The sequence below is a fragment of the Octopus bimaculoides genome, chromosome 20 (assembly GCF_046866305.1).
Source record: "Octopus bimaculoides isolate indiv1 chromosome 20, ASM4686630v1, whole genome shotgun sequence".
NCBI lineage: Eukaryota > Metazoa > Mollusca > Cephalopoda > Octopoda > Octopodidae > Octopus > Octopus bimaculoides.
The window spans coordinates 42,477,500-42,503,038 of NC_142947.1; the positions used below are offsets into that span (position 1 = coordinate 42,477,500).

Consider the following 25,539-nt stretch of genomic DNA (forward strand, 5'->3'; position numbering starts at 1 on the left):
GTCTTCTACTATAGCCTCGGGCCGACCAAAGCCTTATGAGTGGATTTGGTAGACGGAAACTGAAAGAAGCCCGTCGTATATATGTATATATATATATGTGTGTGTGTGTCTGTGTTTGTCCCCCACCTTCGCTTGACAACAAATGCTGGTTTACTGAATCTATTTGCACATACCAGTGGCACGTAAATAGCACCATTTTAGCGTGATCGTTACCAGCACTTGTGCCGGTGGCACGTGAAAAGACATTTGAGCAAGATCGTTGCCAGTGCCGCTGGACTGGCTCCTGTGCAGGTGGCACATAAAATACCCCATTTCGAGCATAAAAGCGCCCACTACACTCTCGGAATGGTTGGCGTTAGGAAGGGCATCCAGCTGTAGAAACTCTGCCAAATCAGATTGGAGCCTGGTGCAGCCATCTGGTTCACCAGTCCTCAGTCAAATCGTCCAGCCCATGCTAGTATGGAAAGCAGATGATGATGATGATATACTATGTATGTATATATATATATATATATATATATATATATCACTGTGTCACGCTGAATATCCCCAAGAACTACGTTAAGGGTACACGTGTCTGTGGAGTGCTTAGCCACTTGCATGTTAATTTCACGAGCAGGCTGTTCCGTTGATCGGATCAACTGGAACCCTCGACATCGTAAGCGACGGAGTACCAACAACAACAATATATGTATGTATATATACATGTATATATATATATATATATATATATATATATATATATATATATATATATATATATATATACATGTATATATACATACATATATATAATATATATATATATATATATATATATATATATAAGTGGCAATACACTTCACTTTATCGTGCAGTTACTGTTAATACTTCATTTAGAGAATTAACATTGCTTATATATATATATATATATATATATATATATAAACATCTAGTTAGAATAGAGGCAGTTGACGAAGGATTAATTCCAAGTGGTTATCTGTTTTCCTATGTGTTCGTTCCGTTGTCTGTAGTTCATTGTTCTAACGTCCTGTACCCTGATATGCATCTATATACACATGTAGATGTAAGTATGTACATATATGTGTGTATACATGCATATATATTCTTTGTATTATATATATATATATATATATATATATATATATATATATATATATGTGCAGGGTTGGCTGTGTGGTAAGAAGTTTGCCTCCCAGCCACATGGTTCTGGGTTCAGTCCTCATTACCCACAAGAATTTCATTTACCCCAGTTTGCCGACCCCTGCTCTAGAAGTTACATGCCCACAGTGTGCTTGTCACAACTGGGCTGAATCTGAAAACATGCGGAAAAACCATGTAATTTAGAAATAGACTTCTTAACGATAAAACCTTGCCCGTAACTATTTTTGTGTTTTCCTCGTTAACTGTTCTAATTCTTCTATTAGCATTGTGTACAATTCTGTAGTCATTAGCCATGCTTTACTCCTATTAATTAGGAAAGTGATCAATATATTTTATTGATTCAAGTTCAGTAGTGACAAGTGTTTTGGAGGTTTTGGAGCAGTTGCTTTTAAACTCATAAATATTGGCACGCACCAAAAAAGGAGAAAAATTAGTTTGTTGTCTTTTTTTCACCATCCACTCATCATCATCATCATCATCATCATCATCATCATCATCATTATCATCATCATCATTATCATCATCATCATCATCATCATCATCATTATCATCATCATCATCATCGTAATGTCCCACTTCTCCAAGTTTCCATGGGTCAGAGGCAGATGGAATTCATTGAGGCAGATCTTTCTACAGCTGGATGTTCTTCCTGTCACCAACCCCCACTTTATTTCCAAGCAAGGTATTATTATATTTCACCATGACTGGAGGACATGATTTCCATGGAAGGTCGCTAACAACTGTCATCTCTTGCATGGTGGTGACACTTGTTTACAACTGTCAAAAGAAGTAGGCACACACTTGTCCCCCCCCCCCCAGCTTACCAGTTCCAGTCGAAACCCTCTAACCCATGCCAGCATGGAAAATGGACTCTAAATGAATTCCATTTGTACCTTGCAAATATGGAGAAGTGATGATGATGATGATGATGATGATGATGATGATGGTGATGATGATAATGATGATGATGGTGATGATGATGATGATGATGATGATGATGGTGATGATGATTTGAGTCACGGGAAACTTGAGACAGATAAACTCATGTTTTGTAAAATCACTAGAATTGGTGTCAAACAATCTGGTTACATCTAAATATCACTGTAACCCCCCGGCCCCCACCCCCACCTCGCTCTACCAAGCACCTACTTACTTACCAGACCATAACATAGCTTAACTGTAGAGACAAATGTGTGGCAGCATTACAACTATTCGTTGAAATTGTGACACCATATAGACACAGGCTAAAAGTATTTACTCTTACACAACTGCAGGTGTTTAGGGGCAACATTTGGTACGGGATGAATGTGGTTTGAAGTTAATGAGAAAAAGATAAAAAGCCTGGAAACAAACTTTTAAGACCTACATCAAAATTATGTGGGTTTAATGTTAATAATGGATGAAGTTTAAAATCAATCTATCTATCTATCTATTTATCTCTCTCTCTCTCTCTCTCTCTCTATATATATATATATATATATATATATATATATATATGTATATATATATAACTCTTTTAACTCTTTTACTTGTTTTAGTCATTTGACTGTGGCCATGCTGGAGCACCGCCTTTAGTCGAACTAATCGACCCCAGGACTTATTCTTTGTAAGCCTAATACTTATTCTATCGGTCTCTTTTGCCAAACCGCTAAGTTACAGGGACGTAAACACACCAGCATCGGTTGTCAAGCAATGTTAGGGGGACAAATACAGACACACAAACACACATACACACACACACACACACACATATATATATATATATATATATATATATATATACATATATATACGACGGGCTTCTTTCAGTTTCTGTCTACCAAATCCACTCACAAGGCTTTGGTTGGCTCGAGACTATAGTAGAAGACACTTGCCCAAGATGCCACGCAGTGGGATTGAACCCGGAACCATGTGGTTGGTAAGCAAGCTACTTACCACCCAGCCACTCCTGCACCTATATATATATATATATATATATATATATATATATATATATATATATATATATATATATATATATATATATATATATATATATATATATATATATATATATATATATATATATATATATATATAGGTGCATGTATGTATATATTTTGTATATGCACACACACACACATGCACCTTGTTTGTTCTTGGTTTTGTTGGTTACACATTATAGTAGGGTCGGTTGGGCAGTGTCTGTGAGAAAAACAGCACCATGACGTAATTCACTCTCCCAGAAATTTGGAAACGGCATGCTGTACTGGTTGGCATTCGCACCACCCGTCCAATTATTTTTACAAGGATTAGAAAAACTGAAGGGCTGCTGCAATAAGTGTGTGAATCTGAGGGAAATATGCTGAATAAAATCATAATTAACTGACCCTCCTGTATTTTCTTTTACTCCAAATTAGGAACTTTTCAGCACCCTCTCATACAATTGACTATAACAAGGTAAAATTTTAAACAGGGGTGGATTGTATATTATATAATCTTCTACGAATACATCAAATAAAAATCTACTGAACCAGCTGTCTGAAATTTTATGTCATTTGTGTTTATTTATAGATATATGTATATATAAAAGAATACATATGGAAATTAAAATTTACAACAGCTGTTTCAGTCATTTGATTGTGGCCATGCTGGAGCACCGCCTTTAGTCGAGCAAATCGACCCCAGGACTTATTCTTTGTAAGCCTAGTACTTATTCTATTGGTCTCTTTTGCCGAACCGCTAAGTTACGGAGACGTAAAACACACCAGCATCGGTTGTCAAGCGATGTTGGGGGACAAACACAGACACACAAACATACACACATATATATACATATATACGACGGGCCTCTTTCAGTTTCCGTCTACCAAATCCACTCAAAAGGCTTTGGTCGGCCCGAAGCTATAGTAGAAGACACTTGCCCAAGGTGTCACGCAGTGGGACTGAACCCGGAACCATGTGGTTCGTAAGCAAGCTACTTACCACACAGCCATTCCTAACAATCATATGTGTAAGTGATCCAAATAAACGAAAGAAGCAAATAAGTAAATAAATATATAAATAAACAAATAAGAATAGATGACTGTACAAATACTAAATTCTTACAGCTGTTTCTGTCCTGTTGTCAACTGTTACCTGTGTCCAAGCAACATTTTATGCTCTCATCATGATGACTGATGCCAGTGCCTCCTGACTGGCACCCGTGCTGGTGGCACATAAGAAGCACCATTCGAGCGTGGTCAATGCCAGTGCCTCCTGACTGGCACCTGTACCGGTGGCATGTAAGAATTGGTCAGTGCCTCTTGACTGGTACTTGTGCCTGTGGCACGTAAGAGGCACCATTTGAGCGTGGTCAATGTCAGTGCCTCCTGACTAGCACCCATGCCGGTGGCACATAAGAAGCACCATTCGAGTGTGGTCATTGCCAGTGACACATAAGAAGCACCATTTGAGCGTGGTCAATACCAGTGTCTCTTGACTGGTTCCCAAGCTGGTGGCACGTAAGAAGCACCATTCGAGCGTGGTCAATGCCAGTGCCTCCGCAGTGGCACGTAAGAAACACCATTCGAGTGTGGTCAGTGCCAGTGCCTCTTGACTGGTTCCCATGCTGGTGGCACGTAAAAAGCACCCACTACACTCACAGAGTGGTTGGTGTTCGGAAGGGCATCCAGCTGTAGAATAAGTGCTGGGGGGGGGGGGTAGATCTGCTCGACTAAAGGTGGTGCTCCAGCATGGTCGCAGTCAAATGACTAGAACAAGCAAAAGAATAGAAGAATATATTAATGCGCATGTATGTATAAATATATATGCGCGCGTACGGACGCAAACTTCACACGTTACATCCTGTAGGTTTTTGCATCTCCGCCCCTACTTTAAAAAAATCAAAAAAAAACCCTGGTATTATACACATTATACATGCCTGACTGATGGGTGCAGCAAGTGTTGTAAGCATTCCAACTTTGGTGCTGGTTGTGTTGGCGCCGACAATATCGGCGGTGATGGTGACGGAGCTGCTTAAACAAGACACTTTTTTCTTTTCCTTTTTTCTTTCTGCATCGTTCCTTTATTATCAAAAACAAGCCCTGGATGCAATTTTTGCTTCCATTCACGCTTTCACCCTCGAGTAGTTACTCCTTTCCTCGCTCGCTCAACCCTTTCTCTCTCTGCTTCTCAGTAACACACACACACACACACACATATTTATAAACATTCGCCTCCCACTTTCGCTGCTCCTTTTTCTTCAGGTTTTTTATTTATTCAATAGTTCGTCGCTTCGTGTCTCACCTCACATAATTGCGATGGTCTCCGTTGCTGATCTGGCAAATACACACATAAAACCATCCTCTTAATTATCGTTTTCAAGGTAATTAATTATTATTTATATATTTTGTTAATCTATATCTCCTGCCTTGCAGTTATTCAATCAATCTTCAATACCGCGTGTGTTTGATTATTTTCCCCCTTTTTTTTTTATTTATACGTCCCGGGAGCCTTTCGCAACGTTAAACCGGTGAATCTGTTTTCGAGGAAAGGTTTTTTAATTCAATTAATCGACCTTCAGCTAAGCTAAACGATATTCTTCTTAAATCCGCTAAGTGGCCAAGCAGGACAAACACCATCAACTTGAACGTCTCTTCTGCGACCACAACCAACCACTACTGTTTCTAATATTAACACCTATCTGACAATCTAGACCACCATAAGGATTTATAACTAACGTTGCAACCGAAATTCTGCAAAAACACACACATAAACGTGCGTGTATATATACATACATACATACATATAAACGTGCGTGTGTGTATGTATATATATATATATATATATATATATATATAATGTAAAAGCGAAACTACTTCCTCAATGTAGGTGACTATTTTTTATCCTTATACCGCCTTCTCTCTCTTTTATTCTTAAGAGTTCTTAACTCTCTCTCTCTCTCTCTTGTTACTCCCTCTTTATCAGATTCCTTTCTCTCTATGAGCCTCCTCTCTCTCATTTCCCCTCTTTCTCACTTTGACCTCTTCTATTTCATTACCTTTCTTTCTCACACTATCTCCCCTTCTCTTTCTCTCTCTCTGCCCTGGCTCTGTTTCTTGCCCTCTCTATATCACACTATACCCTTTCTATCACTTTCTCTCACACTTCTGTGTTACACTATCTCTACCTCTCTCTTCCTTTCGTTCTGGCCTCTCCTTTCTCTATCACACTATACCCCCTCTTTTTGGCACACTACTATTACTACTCTCTCTCTCATAACACTATCCTCATTTCTCCCACCCTCTCTTTATCTCACTACTCCTCTCTTCCATAATTCTGACCATTCTTACTTAGACCTCACTCTTTGCCCCCTCCCTCTATCCTCTGTGCTCCCATCTCTTCCATGTTTATTTATCGTCTGTTGTACTTTCAGTTCTTCCTTGTCTGTCTTTGCACACACACACACACACACACACACACACACACACACACACACACACACACAATGTGATCATTCTCATTTCTCTCTCTTCTCCCTTCTTTCATTCTCCATTCGTCACCGTCTTTCATTCACTCTCTTTGTAATTCTATATACATTTATTACTCTTTCACATATGTGAGTCTTCTCAAATACCTTTTCCTCCCTTATCTTCTCTTCTTCATTTGTCATATTTCCCCCTCCACTTCTGCCCCTTGTCTCTGTAAATGTATTTTTATTTCTGATTTCTCTCTCTCTTTCTCTCACTTTGTCTTTTAGTCTATCTATCTCTCTGTAAATTTTACTATTTCTCTGTCAAACACACACACTTATACTCTCTCTCTCTCTCTCTCTCTCTCTCTCAGTCTATCTATATCTTTCTTAATCTCTATTTCTCTGTCAATCTCTGTCTTTCTATTAGTAGAGCTTTTCCAATCAAGCCATATCCCTCTGTTGTTCTTTCACTGTTAATTCTTACTATTTTTCTCTGTTAACCCCTCTCTTTCCCCTCTTTCTGTTAACCTCACTCTTTCCCTATCAATCTCTCTATTTACCTCTCTATCAATCCCTCTTTGTTAGTCTTACTATTTCTCTATCAATCTTTCTCTCTCCGTCCTTTTTTTCTATGTTTATCTCTTGGGTCCATTCCGTCCGATTCTTGTTTTTTCTCTTCTCGCAATCTTCTTTCGCCTTATCTTTCTTTCTCTGTCATTCTCTCTACCCTACAGTCTCTCCTTGCTCTGTCTTTATCCATTCTGTCGCCTTCTCTCTTTCACTTTTTCCCTTTTTTTCCCCTCACCTGTTTTATTTATGCAACTTCCTAGTTGGACCCTGCAATCAACATTGTCTTTTGTATCGATATATCTATCTACCCTCTTTCACACACATTCTCATCTCACTATCCATCAATTTCTCTCACCCTCATTCTCTCTATCCACCCATCCATCCATCTATCTATCTATCTATCTTTATTTATTTCACTAACCCGCGACCCTGATATATACATAATATACTATGAAAACGCATGCTCAACGTTCACAGATAAAAAGAAAAGCAGCACGAAAACAAACAGCAAATATAGCAAACACGAAAGACAACAAACATCATTGGTAACATCAACAACTAGAAACCTAGCAGCCAAACGAAAGCCAAAACGAAGCGAAACCTTAAAACAGCAAGTGCGCCGAGCTGAGCGAAACACGACCAGCGGACGAATTATATGTGTAAGAGCTAAATATAAACTTCAGGTAATGAATGGCATACACACACACACACACGTGAGTGTATATATAATATGTTTGTATGTGTAATTTATATGTGCATGTCCGCGCGCTTATTTATATATGTTTAATTATATATGTTTAATTATATAAACGTGCTCGTTTGTGTGTGCATATATGTTTGCGTGTGTTGTTTGTGCGTGTACATATGTATGTCTATGTGTGTATATGTGTGTATGCATGTTTATGCACATATATATAAAAGGATGTGTGTGCATTCGTGTGTGTGTATACATATATATTTATACGTGTGTAGAAGCATGCGTGTGTATATGTATGCATAAGTATACATGTGTGCTTGTTTGATATTTCATAGTTAACTCGAAACGGTTGATTCCTTTCATTCGCAAGTATATTCCTTATAATTCCAACAACAGAGGAAAACGAGAAAATAATGTCTTTTCTCTCCTTTTATTCTTTAACATTACAACTTCCGACACAAAGAACGGAAGAATATTTAGAGATGGTCATTATACCAGAATATTTGTGACATCAGCAAATCTCTTAAAACCTTTTCTTCTTGGACGATCTGTTTCAATAATAATAATAATAATAATAATAATAATAATGGTTTCAAATTTTGCCACAAGGGCAGCAATTTGGGGGAAGGGATGAGTCGATTACATCGACCCCCAGTGTTCAACTGATACTGATTTTATCGACCCTGAAAGAATGAAAGGCAATGTCGACCTCGGCGGAATTTGAACCCAGTCCATAAAGACGTTAAGCATTTTGCCCGGCGTGTTAACGATTCTGCCAGCTCGCCGCCTTTGTTTCAGTAAATAATAATAATAATAATAACAATAATAATAATAATAATAACAACAACAACAATAACAGTTTCTAATTTTGGAACAAGGCCAGCAATTTCGGGGGAGGGGTAAGTCAATTACATTGACCTAGTCTTCAACTGGTACTTTATTTTATCGACCTCCGCGGAATTTGAATTCAGTACGTAAGGACGGACAAAATGCAGCTAAGTATTTTGTCCGGCATGCTAACTTTTTTGCCAACTCGCCGCTTTGATATTAATAATTATAATCTTTATAGTAGGGTACAAGGCCTGAAATTGTGGGGCGGGGCCTAGTCGATTACATCGACTCCAGTGCTCAATTTATCAACTCCGGTAGGACGAAAGGCAAAGTCGACCTCGACGGAATTTGAACTCAGAACGTAAAGACATGAATTGTCATTCAGTATTTGGCCCGGCGTGCTAACGGTTCTGCCAGTTCGCCAATTCTTTCTACTCTGAAATTCTTGGAGAGGGGGGGGGCTAGTCGATTAAATTGAAGCCGGTGCCCAACTGAGGCAATCTTTTGGCATTCATTTACCCACTCTGTCTTCCCTCGTGAAATAGATAAAGAAGCGAGGGCGAATAACGTCATCTACTAATATCGAAAGATTGTCCTCAGATGGTACTTAGTTTATCGACCCTGAAATGGCGAAAATTAACTAAGCATTTGGAGGACACGTGGGTAGGGAGTCGCTCTGGCGAAGGTAAGAGAATACGCACACCTGGTGTTTGGGTTAGGGTTTTTGTTACGCCGGGTGGTGTGCGTATTCTTTACCTCCGCCATCGCTCTCGTACCTGTCCTGAAAGGATATAAGGTGAAGTTGACTTCACCGTGGTTTGAACTCAGAACGTAGAGCCGTGAAAAATACCGTTCGGTGATTTTTTTTGTTTGTTTGTTTCCCGCCGATCTTATGATTCTGTCGATTGTTTCTCTCTATTAAAAGACTCCAGGCTACAAAGTCTACGGGTTGATCGATGGGTGGGTCACTGATTATATCTATCCGACTTGGGCTTTAGTAAAATAATACACGTGTGCACTCATTCTTTCACTCTTTTCACTTATTTGCCTTGAAGGGTTTTAATCGAACAAATCGACCCCCAAGACTTATTTTTTTATTCTGTCGGTTCTTTTTGCCGAACCGTCAAGTTACGGGGAGGTAAGTACACCAACACCGGTTTTCAAGCTGTGATTGTGACACATACATCTCGTCCGACTCTAATAGCTGGCCGTTAGGGTCTGACGCTGTATGGGCGCGAAACCCTGTGTAACCCTATGAACCGACCATAACCATCTTTACCTATCTGTCTATCTATCTATCTATACACACACACGCACATACGACGGGCTTCTTTCAGTTTCCTTCTACCAGATCCACTTCCAAGGCTTTGGTCAACCCGAGGCTTCAGTAGGAGACATTTGTTCAAGTTGCCACGCAGTGGAACTGAACTCGGAATCGTGTGGTTAGGAAGTAAGCTTCTTACCACACAGCCACGCCTGCGCGTACTAAGCCACTATACCTACATACATTCACACACGTGTCTGTATATATAGATATAAATATATATATATATATATATATATATATATATATATATATAGAGAGAGAGAGAGAGAGAGAGAGAGAGACACATACACACGTATATATACATATACATACACACCTCACACACGTGTATACTGGAAAAAGGAGCTAATGCGCTACCAACCTGCCCCCAGTCCGTTTTCGGGAAAATGAATGCACATTTATCTGCGGAATGGTTAAATTAATGTAAATGACATGAAAAACCTGAAATATCAGTTTTATTTAGTGTTTTCAGGTGTCAACGTAAAACCCAAAAAAAAAATGTGGTTTTTAAAAGGATATAACGAAAGGATAAAAATATATAGATATTTCGGTGAAATAGAGATTGTCTGGATTGCTAGAAATAGGAGCCAATATACCACCATCTCGCCGCCCCGCAATCCGTTTTTGGAAAATAAGTGCACAGTTATCTGCGGGATGGTGAAATTAATGTAAATGAAATGGAAAACCTGAAATGTCAATTTTATTAGTGTTTTCAACGGTCAACGTTCAAACAAACTCCAATATATAAGGATAGAGAATATATATATATATATATATATATATATATATATATATATATATATATATATATATATATATATATATATGGGGCTAATGCAGTTTCGCATCTCTCCTTGAAAAATGCATTTTTTGAAAAATAATTTTCGGATTCCTACGTTTTAGATGTTGAAGATGACGAATATGCAAAAAAAAAATTTTTTTAACCCATCACCCCTTTCAAAATTTTGAACTTTTTCGAAATTTTTTGCCCTTATGTTTTAGATGACGGAGATTCCGAATGTGCAAGAAACCACCTTTTTCAAAATTTTAAATCAAATAAGCATATAGATATGTGTATAAAGAGATAGATAGATAGATATGAATGTCTTCCTGGGGCTAAAAACAACAGTAACACCGTCCTCTATAGGACCGCCACATTTAGTTGACAAATATATCTTATGAATAAACGGACAAGGATAAGTAGAAAGACAGACAAATAAATAAATGGATGAAAAGTTCCAAATTTAAAATTGAGGGAGGGGTGAAATTTAAGCCCCGTATTAAACTTTATAACATTAATTATTAATGTTTGTTTCTCATAAAATGGTGTATATTTAATTTACATAAAATCATTATTTACGATTATAAACACAAACAAAACGCAAATTCTTTTCACTTTAAGGATCTTTGGGGTTTGACGGGCAACATTTTTTTTGTAGTGTTTTTGGTACCGAAACACTTTCAAACTTCGAATATTTGTATATTTTGTGGTATAGAACAGATAAAGGATCTTTTTGGTTTGACGGGCAACATTTTTCATTAATGTTTTATGTAGTGTTTTTGGTACCGAAACACTTTCAAACTTTGTATACTTGTATATTTTGTGTTATAGAACAGATAAAAATGTTTGTATTCGAAGTTATTTCGACTGTTACTTGCTTCATCGAGGCCCCGGAGACGATGAAAAACGCAAATTCAACATGGATGGGTGGTTTTGGAAACACGCCTGAAAACAGATGGCTCTAAAGGTATTTTACTTGCTGTCGCTCTACCAATTCCGTCCCGTATATCGCCGTCTTAAGGTAGGGGCACACTGAGAAGTTGCCCGAAGGCCAGGACCGGCTCAAGGTACCGGAAACTCGGGCAGTCGCCTGGGGCATGTGCTAGGGGACGCCAAGGAGGGCGTGACAAAGACCAGGAAATTTCCACGACCGTCAGCTTGCCCGGGGCGCCAGCAACCTTAGGGCCGGCCCTGCCGAGGACCTCACAAGTGTAGGGGCCCAGTTTTGCGGTTTACTGTCAACAGATATATATTGTTGTGTGTAGTACATTGGTTTTGCCCGTGGGGCAGGGGTGGAATATCGCGTGGCTAAGGACTCCATTCTGATCTATGCATGTTGTAGATTGATGCTTTTAGTCTTTTAATTGCTTCAGTCGTTTGACTGCGGCCATACTGGAGCGCCTTGAAAGGCTTTAGTCGAACAAATCGGCCCCAGGACATTTGTTTAAAAAGCCTAGTACTTATTCTATCTGTCTCTTTTGCCGAACCGCTAAGTAACTGGGACGTAAATACACCAACACCAGTTAAATGGTTATGGGGGGGGGACAAACACAGTCACACACACATGTTATATATATATATATATATATACACACACTCACACATACACACACGACGGGCTTCTTTCAGTTTCCGTCTACCAAAACCACTCAGAAGGATTTGATCGGCCCGAGGCTATAGTAGAAGACACTTGCCCAAGCTGTCACGATGTGGGACTGAACCCGGAACCATGTGGTTTGGAAGCAAACCCCTTACCACAACACCCACGCCTGCTGACAATGAGTTCACACGTCTAGTGATCCCGTTGTAATCCCTGTATGCTGTGGCTCGCTCACAGTTTATAAATATTGTAGTGTCCAATGCAATGATTTGCCCGGGGACTTGTATCGTTTCTAAGACGGCCTCGCCCACATACCGTCATCTTGTTACGAGGCTGGACGAAGTTGACGCCGTCATTTGCGGGCACCACAACGGGTGCTTAAATCACCTCTGGTACTTGACTGGTACTTTATTTTATCGGGTCTCAGCAAGTTCAATCTTAGTGTGATTCGATATCAGAACGTTAATTGACATAATTCAAACTGTCCCTGGCACTTTGCCATGGTGTGTTGCAGCCTCTATCATTTCATTTCACTCTGTAATTCAGTGACTGACATATTATTGCTGTTAAATGTTGTTTTGTTTTCGCCTTTAGAGTCTGACGAACTGTCCATGGGGTGAGGCCCTTTATAGATGCGAAACCATTGGTCACTCGATGACCGGACATAGACTTAACTGCATACAAATACATTACTGCTCTATGCTTTTGGTGTGGGCTTCTTTTTCATATATATATATATATATATATATATATATATATATATATATATATATATATATATTTATTTATTTATTTATTTATTTACTTGTTTCAGTCATTGAAATGCGGCTATGGTGGGGTACAGTCCGTTTAAGGGTATTAGTCGAACAGGTCGACCCCAGTACTTGCTTATTTTTTTTTAAAAATAAAATCTGGTACTTATTGTATCGATCTCTTGCCTAACTGCAAAGTCACCGAGACATAAACAAGCCGACACCGGTTATCATGCGGTAGTGGGAGACAAGCACGCACACACACACACACACACACACACGCACGCACACACACATACCACGATGTACTTCTTTCAGTTTCCGTCTACCAAATCCACTCACGAGGCTATAGTAGAAGACGTTTGTCCAGTTCAAAGCACCGCGTGATTGGAAAGCAAGCTTCTTACTAAACAACCAGTGCCCAGGTCCCGTTACAGGGCCTCCGAAACCTGTAAGAGCAAGGACCGAAGAGATCCTCAAACCATAAAGCCTGTCCCGTATGTTTGCGACAGGGTGGAACTCTGCTAACGGTACTTCGTGTGCCACAGATCATGGTATGGAACAAGGCTGCTGGTTAAGACTCCTACCCAAGAAGGCCTTTGAGCCCTGAATGCAAAGACCCAGAACAAATACCGCAAAGCATCCCAACCCGACGTTCTCACACTTCTCTAAATCTCTCCCTCCCTTCTTTATAACAGAACTTTTCCTTTATCGGCCCCGAAAAAAATGAATGGCAAAGTTGACCTCAGTCCCCAAGGCCAGTACTTAACCTCGCTCCCTAAGGCCGTACTGATCGAGATATGATCGAAGACGTTCCAGCTGTCCTCATCCATCCTGTCATTTTGAATATTTTAGACTACATTGTCCAACATGTCCTCCCTCTTATTTTTCTAAAAAGTTAGATTTAACTGCTATTTCTAGTAAATTGAACAATCACTTTGATGGACCTCTCTTCACTGATTCGTTAATGTTGTTGAGCCTCGAGCAAACCTATCGTCAAAGGTAATCCGCCCATGACCACTTCGCTTTATTCCTGTCCGTATATGTCTTGGACTGTGTTATATAATCAGTCCGTCATGGTTTCTTTTTAAAGACAAGGTGTGTCTCGCAAAACATTTGGCTGTTATTTCTAGCGGCAGTACCATCACATAGATGCTCCCACGTTTGTGTATTGATGGTGTTGCGATCTTTTCTGTTGTTGTTTCATCACAGGCCTGATTAAGCAGATTTATGAACCTGTAATCAAAGAGGTGCCAACCGTGGCCACCTCGTTTATTTTATTCATTTTTAATTCCAGTATGTCTTTCCGTTGTTTGCCGCAAACGCAGCGATCCCGACGGGACGATAAACATCCTAACTGTTGTCGTTACTGGTTGTTGTTTAGTCCCAAGTAAAACTTAATCATGCAGATCTACCGACCACTAAAAGGTATCCATCCTAACCGTGACTCTCCCATCTGAAAGCTTCCATTATTATATTCACAATATGTCCGCCTTTGTTTATCTTATCGAAACACATGTACAAAGGTTTACCGATTCTAGTGACTTGGGTACCTCGTTCTTATCGATCCACCCCAGTAGGACGGTTTGAAAGGCATGGCAAAATCGATGACCTCAGCCGGATTTGAACTTCGTCTGGAAAGGGACGAAACTAAATATCTGAGTAAATGATGCTCTACCGATTCGCCGGCATTCAACTGTCCCGTGATTATGATAATAATTGAGTTATAAGCATTGTATATATTAACTTTCTTTCTCTCTCTCTCTCCGTCTCTTTCTTTATATACCATTCATCTCACTTTCTTCTTCTGTATCTCTCTATTTCTGTCTATCTGACCCTCTATCTCCCGCTCCTCCTCTTTCTCTCTGACCCTCTTCCTCCCTGTGTTGTCTATGTGTTCCTCTCTCCTATTTCCCTGTCTTTCTTTTTCCCTCTGCCTGTTTCTGTTTGTCTATCTATATCCACCACCACCACCCTCTCTTTATCTCTCACTGTCTACATGTCCCTTTCCCTTCCTTTCTTTCCGTTTCTCTCCCCCTCTCTCTCTCTCTCTCTCTCTCTCTCTCTCTCTCTCTCTCTCTCTCTCTGCTGTAACTTCCAATTCTGTCGGTTTGCATTTTATCTGTCCCTACCATTCGTTCATCACTTTTGGTGGTGGAAAAAGGAGTGACGGGGTAGAGTAGAGGTGGTTGGGGTGCGTAATCAATAAAATAACGATTTGTAAGTTTGGAACAATGCCACACAACAAATTTAATATGGTATGAAGGGGGAACGCTTATAAGCGAATTCAACCACCACCACCGCCACCACCACTACCACCACCATTCCCTGGCGAGGGTCTGAACTCAGGAACGTATTTAAACACTTGTGGAGCATATTTCTTCTGTTAGCTCACTCTTGTGGCTTTCTATTACTTCATTACTGGTGGCGGTGGTGGTGGTGTCGGTGGTGAAAAGCTAGAAAAATATTGTCTTGCATAAGCACAATACCAGACAATTGGGGGCAAAGTGGGGGATTAATTGATTATAAAATTGAACCCGAGTATTCAATATGTACTTTATTTTACTGACACCCGTCTGTACCGAGAGGATAAAAGCGAGGTTGACTTTGGTAGGATTTCAAGCCAGAAGGAACTTCGCAAAGTATTTCGTCTGATGCTGTAGAACAGGGGTTGGGAGATTCCCACCTGTGGGTACAATTGCGCCCGAATGCTGATATCCTCGTATGTTCGAAATATAGTAAATTACCATTTTGAGCGTGGCCGTTGCCAGTACCGCCTGACTGGCCTTCGTAGGATTTTCAAGCGAGATCGTTGCCAGTGCCCCTGGACTGGCTCTTGTGCGGGTGACACATAAAATACACCATTTTGTGTGTGGCCGTTGCCAGTACCGCCTGACTGGCCTTCGTGCGGGTGACACGTAAAAGCACCCACTACACTCTTGGAGTGGTTGGCGTTAGGAAGGGCATCCAGCTGTAGAAACTCTGCCAAATCAGATTGGAGCCTGGTTTCACCAGTCCTCAGTCAAATCATTCAACCCATGCTAGCATGGAAAACGGATGTTAAACGATGATGATGATGATTATGTGACACAATTTCAATTTAATTTTTTTTTCTTTCCTTTGGTCAGTAAGTGTTATTTCCGATTTGCTTCCATCTAGAAATCAAAAGAAATGACTAGTTTCCTTGCTTTTGTGATGTGGACATCAATATTTGGAAACTGACCTATTTTCCATTACATTTCAGATAGATTCAATGCTGAGTTGGTGAGCAAATATTCTGCTCAATACCACAGCTCTGCTTGTCAGTTGCTTGATCTTAGCCACTTGAACATGTCCCTTGATGGCTGACAATATGTGCATCTCTGACCCCGAGCAGGAGTAGTGGGGAAGCTTCGTAGCCATGTGTTGAGAGGGATTCTTTGGGGGTTTGAATATATGTGACAAAAGCAAAATATGAAGGAAATATTAACCATTTTTCTTACTTTTTAGGGATAAGCAAATGGGAAATAACAATTGTTAACCCAAGACAAAAATCACGTTTCCACAGTGTAATCCAATGTCTCTGACATCATAAAGATAGTGTCTACATATGTAGGGTACAGACATAACTGCATGGTTAAGACGCTCACTTTGCAGTCACTTGCTTTCAGGTTCAGTCCCACTGCATGGCACCTTGGGGTTATACTATTATGGCCCTAGGCCAACCAATGCTGCATGAGGGAATTTGGATGATGGACACCGTGTATGTACATACACACACACACATATATATATATATATATATATATATATATATATATATATATACATACATGCATGCATATATATATATATATATATATATATATATATATATATACATACATGCATGCATATATATATATATATATATTGTTGGCACTCCGTCGCTTACGACGTCGAGGGTTCCAGTTGACCCGATCAACGGAACAGCCTGCTCGTGAAATTAACGTGCAAATGGCTGAGCACTCCACAGACACGTGTACCCTTAACGTAGTTCTCGGGGATATTCAGCGTGACACAGTGTGACAAGGCTGACCCTTTGAATTACAGGCACAACAGAAACAGAAAGTAAGAGTGAGAGAAAGTTGTGGTGAAAGAGTACAGCAGGTTTCGCCACCATCCCCTGCCGGAGCCTCATGGAGCTTTAGGTGTTTTCGCTCAATAAACACTCACAACTCCCGGTCTGGGAATCGAAACCGTGATCCTATGACTGCGAGTCCGCTGCCCTAACCACTGGACCATTGCGCCTCCACATACATATATATATATATATATATATATATATATATATATATATATATATATATATATATATATATATATATATATATATATATATATATATATATATATATATATATATATATATATATATATATATATATATATATATATATATATATATATATATATATATGTATATGTATATTTGTATATGTGTGTGTATATCTTTATGTTTGTCCCATTACTGCTTGACAAGTAGTATCGGTTTGTTTACATTCCCATAGATGTTTGGTATAAGGGACTATTAGAATAAGTATCAGACTTTAAAAAAAAAAAAGAATACCTCCTGGGTCAATTTGTTCAACTGCACCTTTCAAGGCAGTGCTCCAGCATGATCACAACCCAGTGACTGAAGGAAGTAAAGCGTATATGTATGCGAACCCATCCTGCATCCCAGTTTGTGTTGAATTGCCATTCAATGACAGCAGTGGCCCCAAAACATGTGGTACTGAGGAGAGAGCAGACCCTCGATGAACCAAACATGTGATTTTTGGAACTCTTTTGGTTGGTTGGACCACTTAGGTCAGGGGTCAGAGAACTCTTTTTAACCAATGTGTGTGTGTGTGTGTGTATTGGACTGAGTTATGTATTTCTCTATGCCTCTAATTCTTTGTATCTCACTCTTGTTGTCTTTCTCTCTCTCGCCCTCCTTTTTATTGCATATTCTTCTATTTGTCTTTCCCTCCACCTCACCCCATTGTCTCCCTCTCTCTCTCTCTTTTCTCTCTCTCCTAGCCTTTGTATCTTTATTCCATTCGCAATGTTTATCCAAGCCATTTGGCTGTCCGTCTGTTTGCTTGATGGAGGTTGAACTTATTGATTTTGGTATAAGAGGCGGTTGGTGGGAGGAACGGTCATTCTTTGCATCTTTCCATTTGTGTGGGCATAAATATTTCTATAATTCATATAAACATTCTATACATTCTCTCTCTCTCTTTCTCTCTCTCTCTCATGTTTTCTTCTCTTTCTTTCTCGTTCTCAATCTCTATTATCTATCTATAATTTCTACCCCGTTCTCCTGCTTTATGCATCTTTTCCTTTCCCTCTGTCTGTCTGTCTTTCTCTCTGCTTGTTTATCTATCTATCTATCTTTCTATTTCTTTCTTTGAATGTCCATTTGTCTGTCTATTTCTTTCTCCCTCTCTCTCTATCTACCCATCTTGCTATCTCCCCCCCTCTTTCCCTTTCTCTCCACACATGCACACTACACATTGTATAACAAAACTCTGAGCTACAAATCGTTTCTATCTGTTGATAAATCATCAAGTCCTCCAGCCCTGCTCTTTCATAAGGCAAGTTCACAAACAAGTAAGGGTTAGTGACAGAGAGGGCACCCAACTGCAAAACAATGTTTCAGTATGTATTTGCTGCTAGGTTGGAAAAATACATTTAACCATTTGCCTATCCAAAGCCTTTTCATAAGTTTGTCTTAAACGTCCATGCTTATTTCCAGACTCTTAGTTGTCCCTTTTTTCATATGCTCTCAGTAATATAAAGTTTTCTTTTTATGAGTCCCAAGTTAATCTGGTGGTTGAAATAAAATTGAGAATGTGAGTCATATAAGATGCCTGGATGTCAGAGAAACATGTTCTGTGTATCATAAGTGATATACTGGATAGGTAAGGTGTTAATAGAATTCCAGCGATGACCATTATGTCTTTTAAAAAAAATGTTCCATCTGTGATCATCACATCTTTTTAGCCTTTCGCCTGTCCAAAGCATTTTCTTAAATTTGTCCTAAATTTGTCTTCGCTTGTTTCATACATTATGAGTAATATAAATCGTTCCTTTCCTAAGTCCAAAGTTAATCTGGTGGTTGAAATAATCTGGAAATGTGTACCATATACGATGGATGGACATCAGGAGATAACCCAATTTTTTAATGTGGGTGAGATAACGAAGAAGTACCTTTTGTGAAGGTGCATGGCTCAGTGGTTAGAGCGTCGAGCTTATGATTGTGAAGTTGTGAGTTCGATTCCTGGACCGGGCTGCATGTTGTGTTCTTGAGCAAAACACTTTATTTCACGTTGCTCCAGTTAACTCATCTGTAGAAATGAGTTGCGACGTCACAGGTACCAAGCTGTATCGGCCCCTTTGCCTATCCCTTGAATAACACTGGTGGCGTAGAGAGGGGAAGCTGGTGTGCATGGGTGACTGCTGGTCTTCCATAAACAGCCTTGCCCGAACTTGTGCCTCAGAAGGTAAACTTTCTAGGTTCAATCCCTACATCTACATGTATACCATTCCTATTAAGGAGGCCAAAAGTCAACAATGTGTTGAAGTATTGAATCAAAAGGATCTAACCCTTTTAATCCAATCTCTTGTCACCACATTTTAATGGGGAGATAACCCAATTTTTTAATGGGGATGAGATAACCAAAAGTACCTTTGTAAGATTATCCCAAATGTCCAGCTTATTTCTAAGCTCCTAGTAATCCCTTGTTTCATATGTTCTCGGGAAATGTGTCCTATGTAGGCACGTGTCATCAGTAATTACTCGGGATTGACAGTTGGTGACCTTTATGAAGTAAAACACACAAAAAATAAATGAAATACAGGCATGCGACTTAATTGGAGGCAGATTTCCTTCTGCTTTTATAGTACGTAAAGAAAACGTTGTTAAAAGAGTGTACACAGCACGTGTACTACAGCAGTATTAGGTGTAGCTTAAATACTGAGATTGAAAAGCAGGGGCGAATTATGCCAACAAAAAAAACAATTAAATATTTTGCATTTTATGCAGAGTAATCAGAATAACCTTCATAGTTTAATTGAATTAGGGGCATATTTTGCCATAAAAGGAAAATGTTGCTATCGATCTATTTTATTCAAGGTAGGCACGGCCTACCTAGGCGGAACATCCCTGGTCCCATGTGTCATATGCGATACACAGGACAGGCAAAGTACTGGGATTTTAAAAATATAAGTACCAGGGTGGGTTCATTTGAGTAAAATTCTTGAAGGTCGTGCTCCAGCATGGCTGCATTTTAATGGTTAAAACAAGTTAAAAGATGAAAAAACAAAGATAAAAACATAGCTGCTCAATCTGCTTGAAATAACAGCCAAAAAACAAAAAGCAAAAGCAGAAGAAAACCCCAGAAAGGTGACATTAGATCTTGGCCCCATGAGGTGTATCTAGATCCTTAGATACACTGTGCTTGAAAAATGGGCGGAGAGAGGAAAAAAAAGGACTGGATGATCATCATCAGATTGCTTTTTAATTGCAGCTGTATTGGATCTAATCCAACCCAGGGCTAAACAGTAACCTGCATCACCACCACCACCACCACCACCACCACCACTACTGTAGTCACCACCTGCTTCAGCAGCAGCAGCAGTAGCTGTAGCAGCAGCAACAGCACAATAAGCACATTTGTCTTAGATTGAGATAATGACACATACAGTAAACATATATAAACTTGGGATGACCTGCTAATAGTAGTAGTGGTGGTCGTGGCGGCTGTGATGGTGGTGCTTGTGGTGGGTGTGTTCATAGTGATGAGGTGATGTTTCTAGTGGTGGTGGTAGTAGTAACGGTGGTAGTGGTGATGGTGATGCTGGTAGTTCAGTGGCAGCAGCAGCTGCAGAGGTGGTGGTGATGGTGGTGTAAACCTATGCCACTCCCTAGCCTTTCCTTTGCACCAGGTTCCCCTCCCATCAGTTCCCACCTCCCCCAAACCAAAACCACCATCACATTGCTTCTCCTTCCCCACAACTCCTTTCTCACCCCAACCTCTCACCACCACCACCACCTCCTCCTCCATACCCTTTTGTCCTCTTTGCCACATTCACTTTCACTTTGAGGACTTGACTCATGCCAGAGGTGGGGAGGGGAGGGAGGATGAGGGTAGAAAGGGGTGGGTGGGAAGAGAGAGATGTAAGAACCCTTCTTTCCTCTACTGCCTTGCTCTGCCCCAAAATTACTACCACAGCAACAACAACAACAGCTACAGCTAACAGAGCAGTGTCTGCAAAAGCTTTTGGTGTGTATGTGTATAAATGCAGTGCATGCGCATACATCTTTGTGCATCTTCATGCACATAAGCATACAGTCATGCATTATATATATCTGTATAACAGAGATGGATGTATGGCTGTATTTATATATAGGCACCGCCGTGGCTGTGTGGTAAGAAGCTTGCTTCCCAACCACATGGTTCCAGGTTCAGTCCCACTGTGTGGCACCATGGGCAAGTGTCTACTACTGTAGCCTTGGGCCAACCAAAGCCTTGTAAATGGATAATGGATTTGGCAGACAGAAACTGAAAGAAGCTTGTCATATATATATATGTATCTATATATATATATATATATGTATATGTGTATATATATATATATATATATATATATATATATATATATATATATATATATATATATATATATATATATATATATATATATATATATATATATATATGTATATATATATATATGTATGTGTATATATATATATATATATATATATATATATATATATATATATATATATATATATTGTAGTAATGTGTTTTGAATGGCACAACAGTGCATTGTTGTGCCATTGAAAACACATTATTACTATTTATTATTATTGTTTACAAACAATATACAATGCTTCAAGTGAACTACAATACTCTCCTATGTGTGTTTGTCCCCCACCATCACCTGACAACCAATACTGGTGTGTTTATAGCTTACTGAACTTAGTGGTTCAGCAAAAGAGATTGATAGCATAAGAGCTAGGCTTACAAAGAATAAGTCCTGCAGTCAATTTCTTCGACTAAAGCCCTTTAAGGTAGTGCCCCAGTATGGCTGCAGTAAAAAGACTGAAACAAGTAAAAGAATATGGTTTGTATGTGTGTGTATATTCATGTGTGTGCGTGTGTATATATGTTTTCATATCTGTCTGTTCTAGCTATCTATCTATCTATCTATCTATATCTATATATGAGGGTGAGTCAAAAAGTAATGCCATTTTGTTTAGGACTGGTATAAATTACCAACACAGGAACAGGTATCATGCATCAAAATGAAGCTGGTCCTCTGTGGATCACATCCCTACTTCTCAACATAGTCTCAATAGCAATGTTCCACCTTCGAATGAGAGCATGTATCCCTGCCCCGTAAAATTCTGTTGACTGTTCTTTATTTATTTATTTATTTATTTACATATATATGAAAGAAAATAGAGATTGGGAAGTTAATTATTATTTATTATTAACAGCAAATTAATCATCATCCCAATATACACACACACACACAAGTTTATAAAGCAAGATAGAACAAACAGGCTTTAATCACAAATCACAATTATTTCTGTTCAATGATAACAGTTGTTAATTGCTGAGTTTTCCATTCCATGTTATATAAATAAATATTATATACATAAATATGATCCAGTGTCCAGCTTAATGCCAAAAGGGTTAATTTTCTGACTAAGTTGTAGAAAAATATTGAAAACAGAACCAAAAATTGTTGAAAATGTTATCAACCTGCTCTCTTTTCTTTCTTTATATTTACAGGGATTCTTGTTTCTTTTATGTCCACTGTCAACTACATAACTTGTGTTCCTGTAAAGAAACACCAAAATTGATAAGAACCTCTGAACCATCAATTGAGAAACTGTCTCTAGTTCTATCGGAAGAATGTTATACAAAAATGAATTCCAGTTTAATTCCCTCCATTTGTTATTTAATTTGAATGAGAACATTCTCCGTATTTTCCTATGGAGTCTCAACCAACTTCTTGGACTTTTTGTCTTGACCACTCCAGAAATGGACAGTATATTTACCATCCTTTTAAACATGACTCTTGTCTTGCCCTGTTTAGTTCTCCTTTTTGTTACTTTACCATTGGGTATTGTTGGATTTTTCATACGATGTGCCTTGCACCAATTCAGGAAACCCTATGTGTATAGCTACCAAAAACCAATGTTTCTAGACATCAGCAGGGTACCCTGTAAAGTGGCTATCGCCACGTCCAATGTCTGCCTCCTGCCAGAGTTTCTTTCTCGCTACAATAATTTGCTAGACGGTGATCGAAGGGCGCGGTTAATTGGCGAGAGGATAGTTGACGATGAATGTCTGAACCTCAAAAGAAGTAACGACGTTAGTGAAGGCAACAACACTAGAGCTAACTGTGATAATCACGCATTACATTCTTCATGCAATGGTCCAGAAACTGCTTCACACAATAATCTGAATTCTAACTTTTCTTCTTATCACAAAGACAGTAACCATATCCACATGAGAAACGTGAATGATTCAAAAGCTTTCAACAGAGAGATCCTGGCACATTTTCCCCAACTTGATTTTGTCTGTTTCCAAGAAACATGGAACCGAGACTTGGCCAAAAAACTCCTACATAAAATCCATCCTGTTTTTCCATACATAATTTACGATGTAGGTGTGATGAACATGTCCAGCAACAGGTTCCTAATCAACAGCGGACTGATGGTTGCCAGCAAATACCCTGTCGAAGATGTTGAATTCAAGTGGTTTAAGCAGTCGACTTTGGCCTGCCGCTTCAGTGGCAAAGGTTTACTTATGGTCAAGGTAAGCTACTGTCCTCAGCTCATTTTTGTTAGTATTTTATTTTAAGATGATTGGGTTCCAAAGTGGCCTCATAATTAAGTTTGTTGAGCTGTGATATATACATCCTCTTCATTATAAGCTTATGTTGTTATTTAAACTCAAGTCAGCTCTGATCAGACAGACCCATGATTAACTTGTGAATGTTCAAATTATTCTGACAAATGCAATACTTATATATTCACTTTGTTTTGAATGAAGTATGCATTGTCTTATCCTCATCATCATCATCATCATTTAATGTTCGTTCCCATGCTGGCATGAATTGGACAGCATTTGCCATCTTACAAGTGATTTTGTTGGTTTCCAAACTTCAGTGGAAAACATATCTGGCCATGGGGAATATTACTTCATTTGGAAAACAGGTGAGGGTTGGCGACTGGTAGATCATCCAGCCAGAGAAATCTGCCTCAACTAATTCTCTCTGACTCATGCAAGCATGGAAAAATGGATGGTAAATGATGATGACATCTATCTGTCTGTCCGTCCATTCATCCATGTATCTATCTATTCATCCATCCATCCATCTAGCTGGGTACATACATACCTAGATAGATGAATAGATAGACAGACAAGCAGGCAGGCAGATAAACAGATGGATGGATGGATGGATAGATAGATAGATAGATGAATGGAGAAGTAGATAGATAGATGAATGGAGAGGTAGATAGATAGATAGATAGATAGATAGATGGATGGAGAGATAGATTGATTGCTTCTGACTGTGTACCTACCAATCTATCTACTTGTCTAGCTGTTTATCTATCCGTCCACCCGTCTACACATACATTCAGTTCGATTCTTTCTCTACAGCTTTTGTTCATCATTTTCGAAATTTAAATCCAATTTACCTCATTTCACAAACATGATGACAATGGAGTACAACAGAGAGGAAATAAAACCCAACAAATTCGATTGCCAACTCCATGTGTGTGTAATCTTGTATGCCTAATATTATTAACCATATTTTCTATTTCAGATAGTTCTTGGAGAAGAGAAGACTGGTAAAAGGGCGGTTGGCTATGTTTATAACACACATCTACAGGCTTATGAAGGTTAGTTGTAATGGTGACACTTGTTGGTTCTAGCCCCAGGTCAGCTCTCATCTTGTAGCAGTATGATCAGACATGTCCCTCCATAAACGTGCTGTCTTGGTTATTCTTTTCAATTATGTATATATGTCCTATGCTTGTTTCTGTCATTAGTCTGTGACCATGCTGGGGCACTGCCTCAAAGAGTTTTAGTTGAATGAAATCAATCCCGGTACTTCGTTTTGGGATTTGGTTTGCAAGATTCTTTATGTGAGTTCGTGTGTTGAAGCATATTCTGTTGTGTCTGGGGAGAGTCATTTTCTTTTTGTGCCGTATAATTTAACACACTCACCGGTAAAGACAGTCAAGACTATTGAAAAGGTTGCAAGATGCAACGAAAGTTTTAGGAAAATAAAAATAAGGAATAAGTGGAACTTTTACTGGTGAGTGTGTTAAATTATAAGGCACAAAAAGA

The 25,539-nt window shown here is 39.1% G+C and overlaps 1 protein-coding gene across 5 annotated transcripts in view; it reads left to right on the forward strand.

Moving 5' to 3' along the window:
• LOC106875574 (sphingomyelin phosphodiesterase 5) overlaps positions 1-25,539 on the forward strand; it is a 46,286-nt gene that overhangs the window by 1,195 nt on the left and 19,552 nt on the right. The window contains exons 1-4 of one of the 5 annotated variants that reach the window (XM_014923779.3): positions 5,074-5,509; positions 7,646-7,851; positions 22,966-23,997; positions 25,013-25,088. In XM_014923779.3, coding sequence (XP_014779265.1) covers positions 23,089-23,997; positions 25,013-25,088 — 985 coding nt within the window. In that variant the 5' untranslated portion in view covers positions 5,074-5,509; positions 7,646-7,851; positions 22,966-23,088. Of the gene's footprint in view, positions 1-5,073; positions 5,510-6,174; positions 7,852-22,965; positions 23,998-25,012; positions 25,089-25,539 lie in introns of those variants that run through there. The other 4 variants (XM_089338462.1, XM_014923780.3, XM_052975169.2 and 1 more) reach the window with 4 other exon arrangements.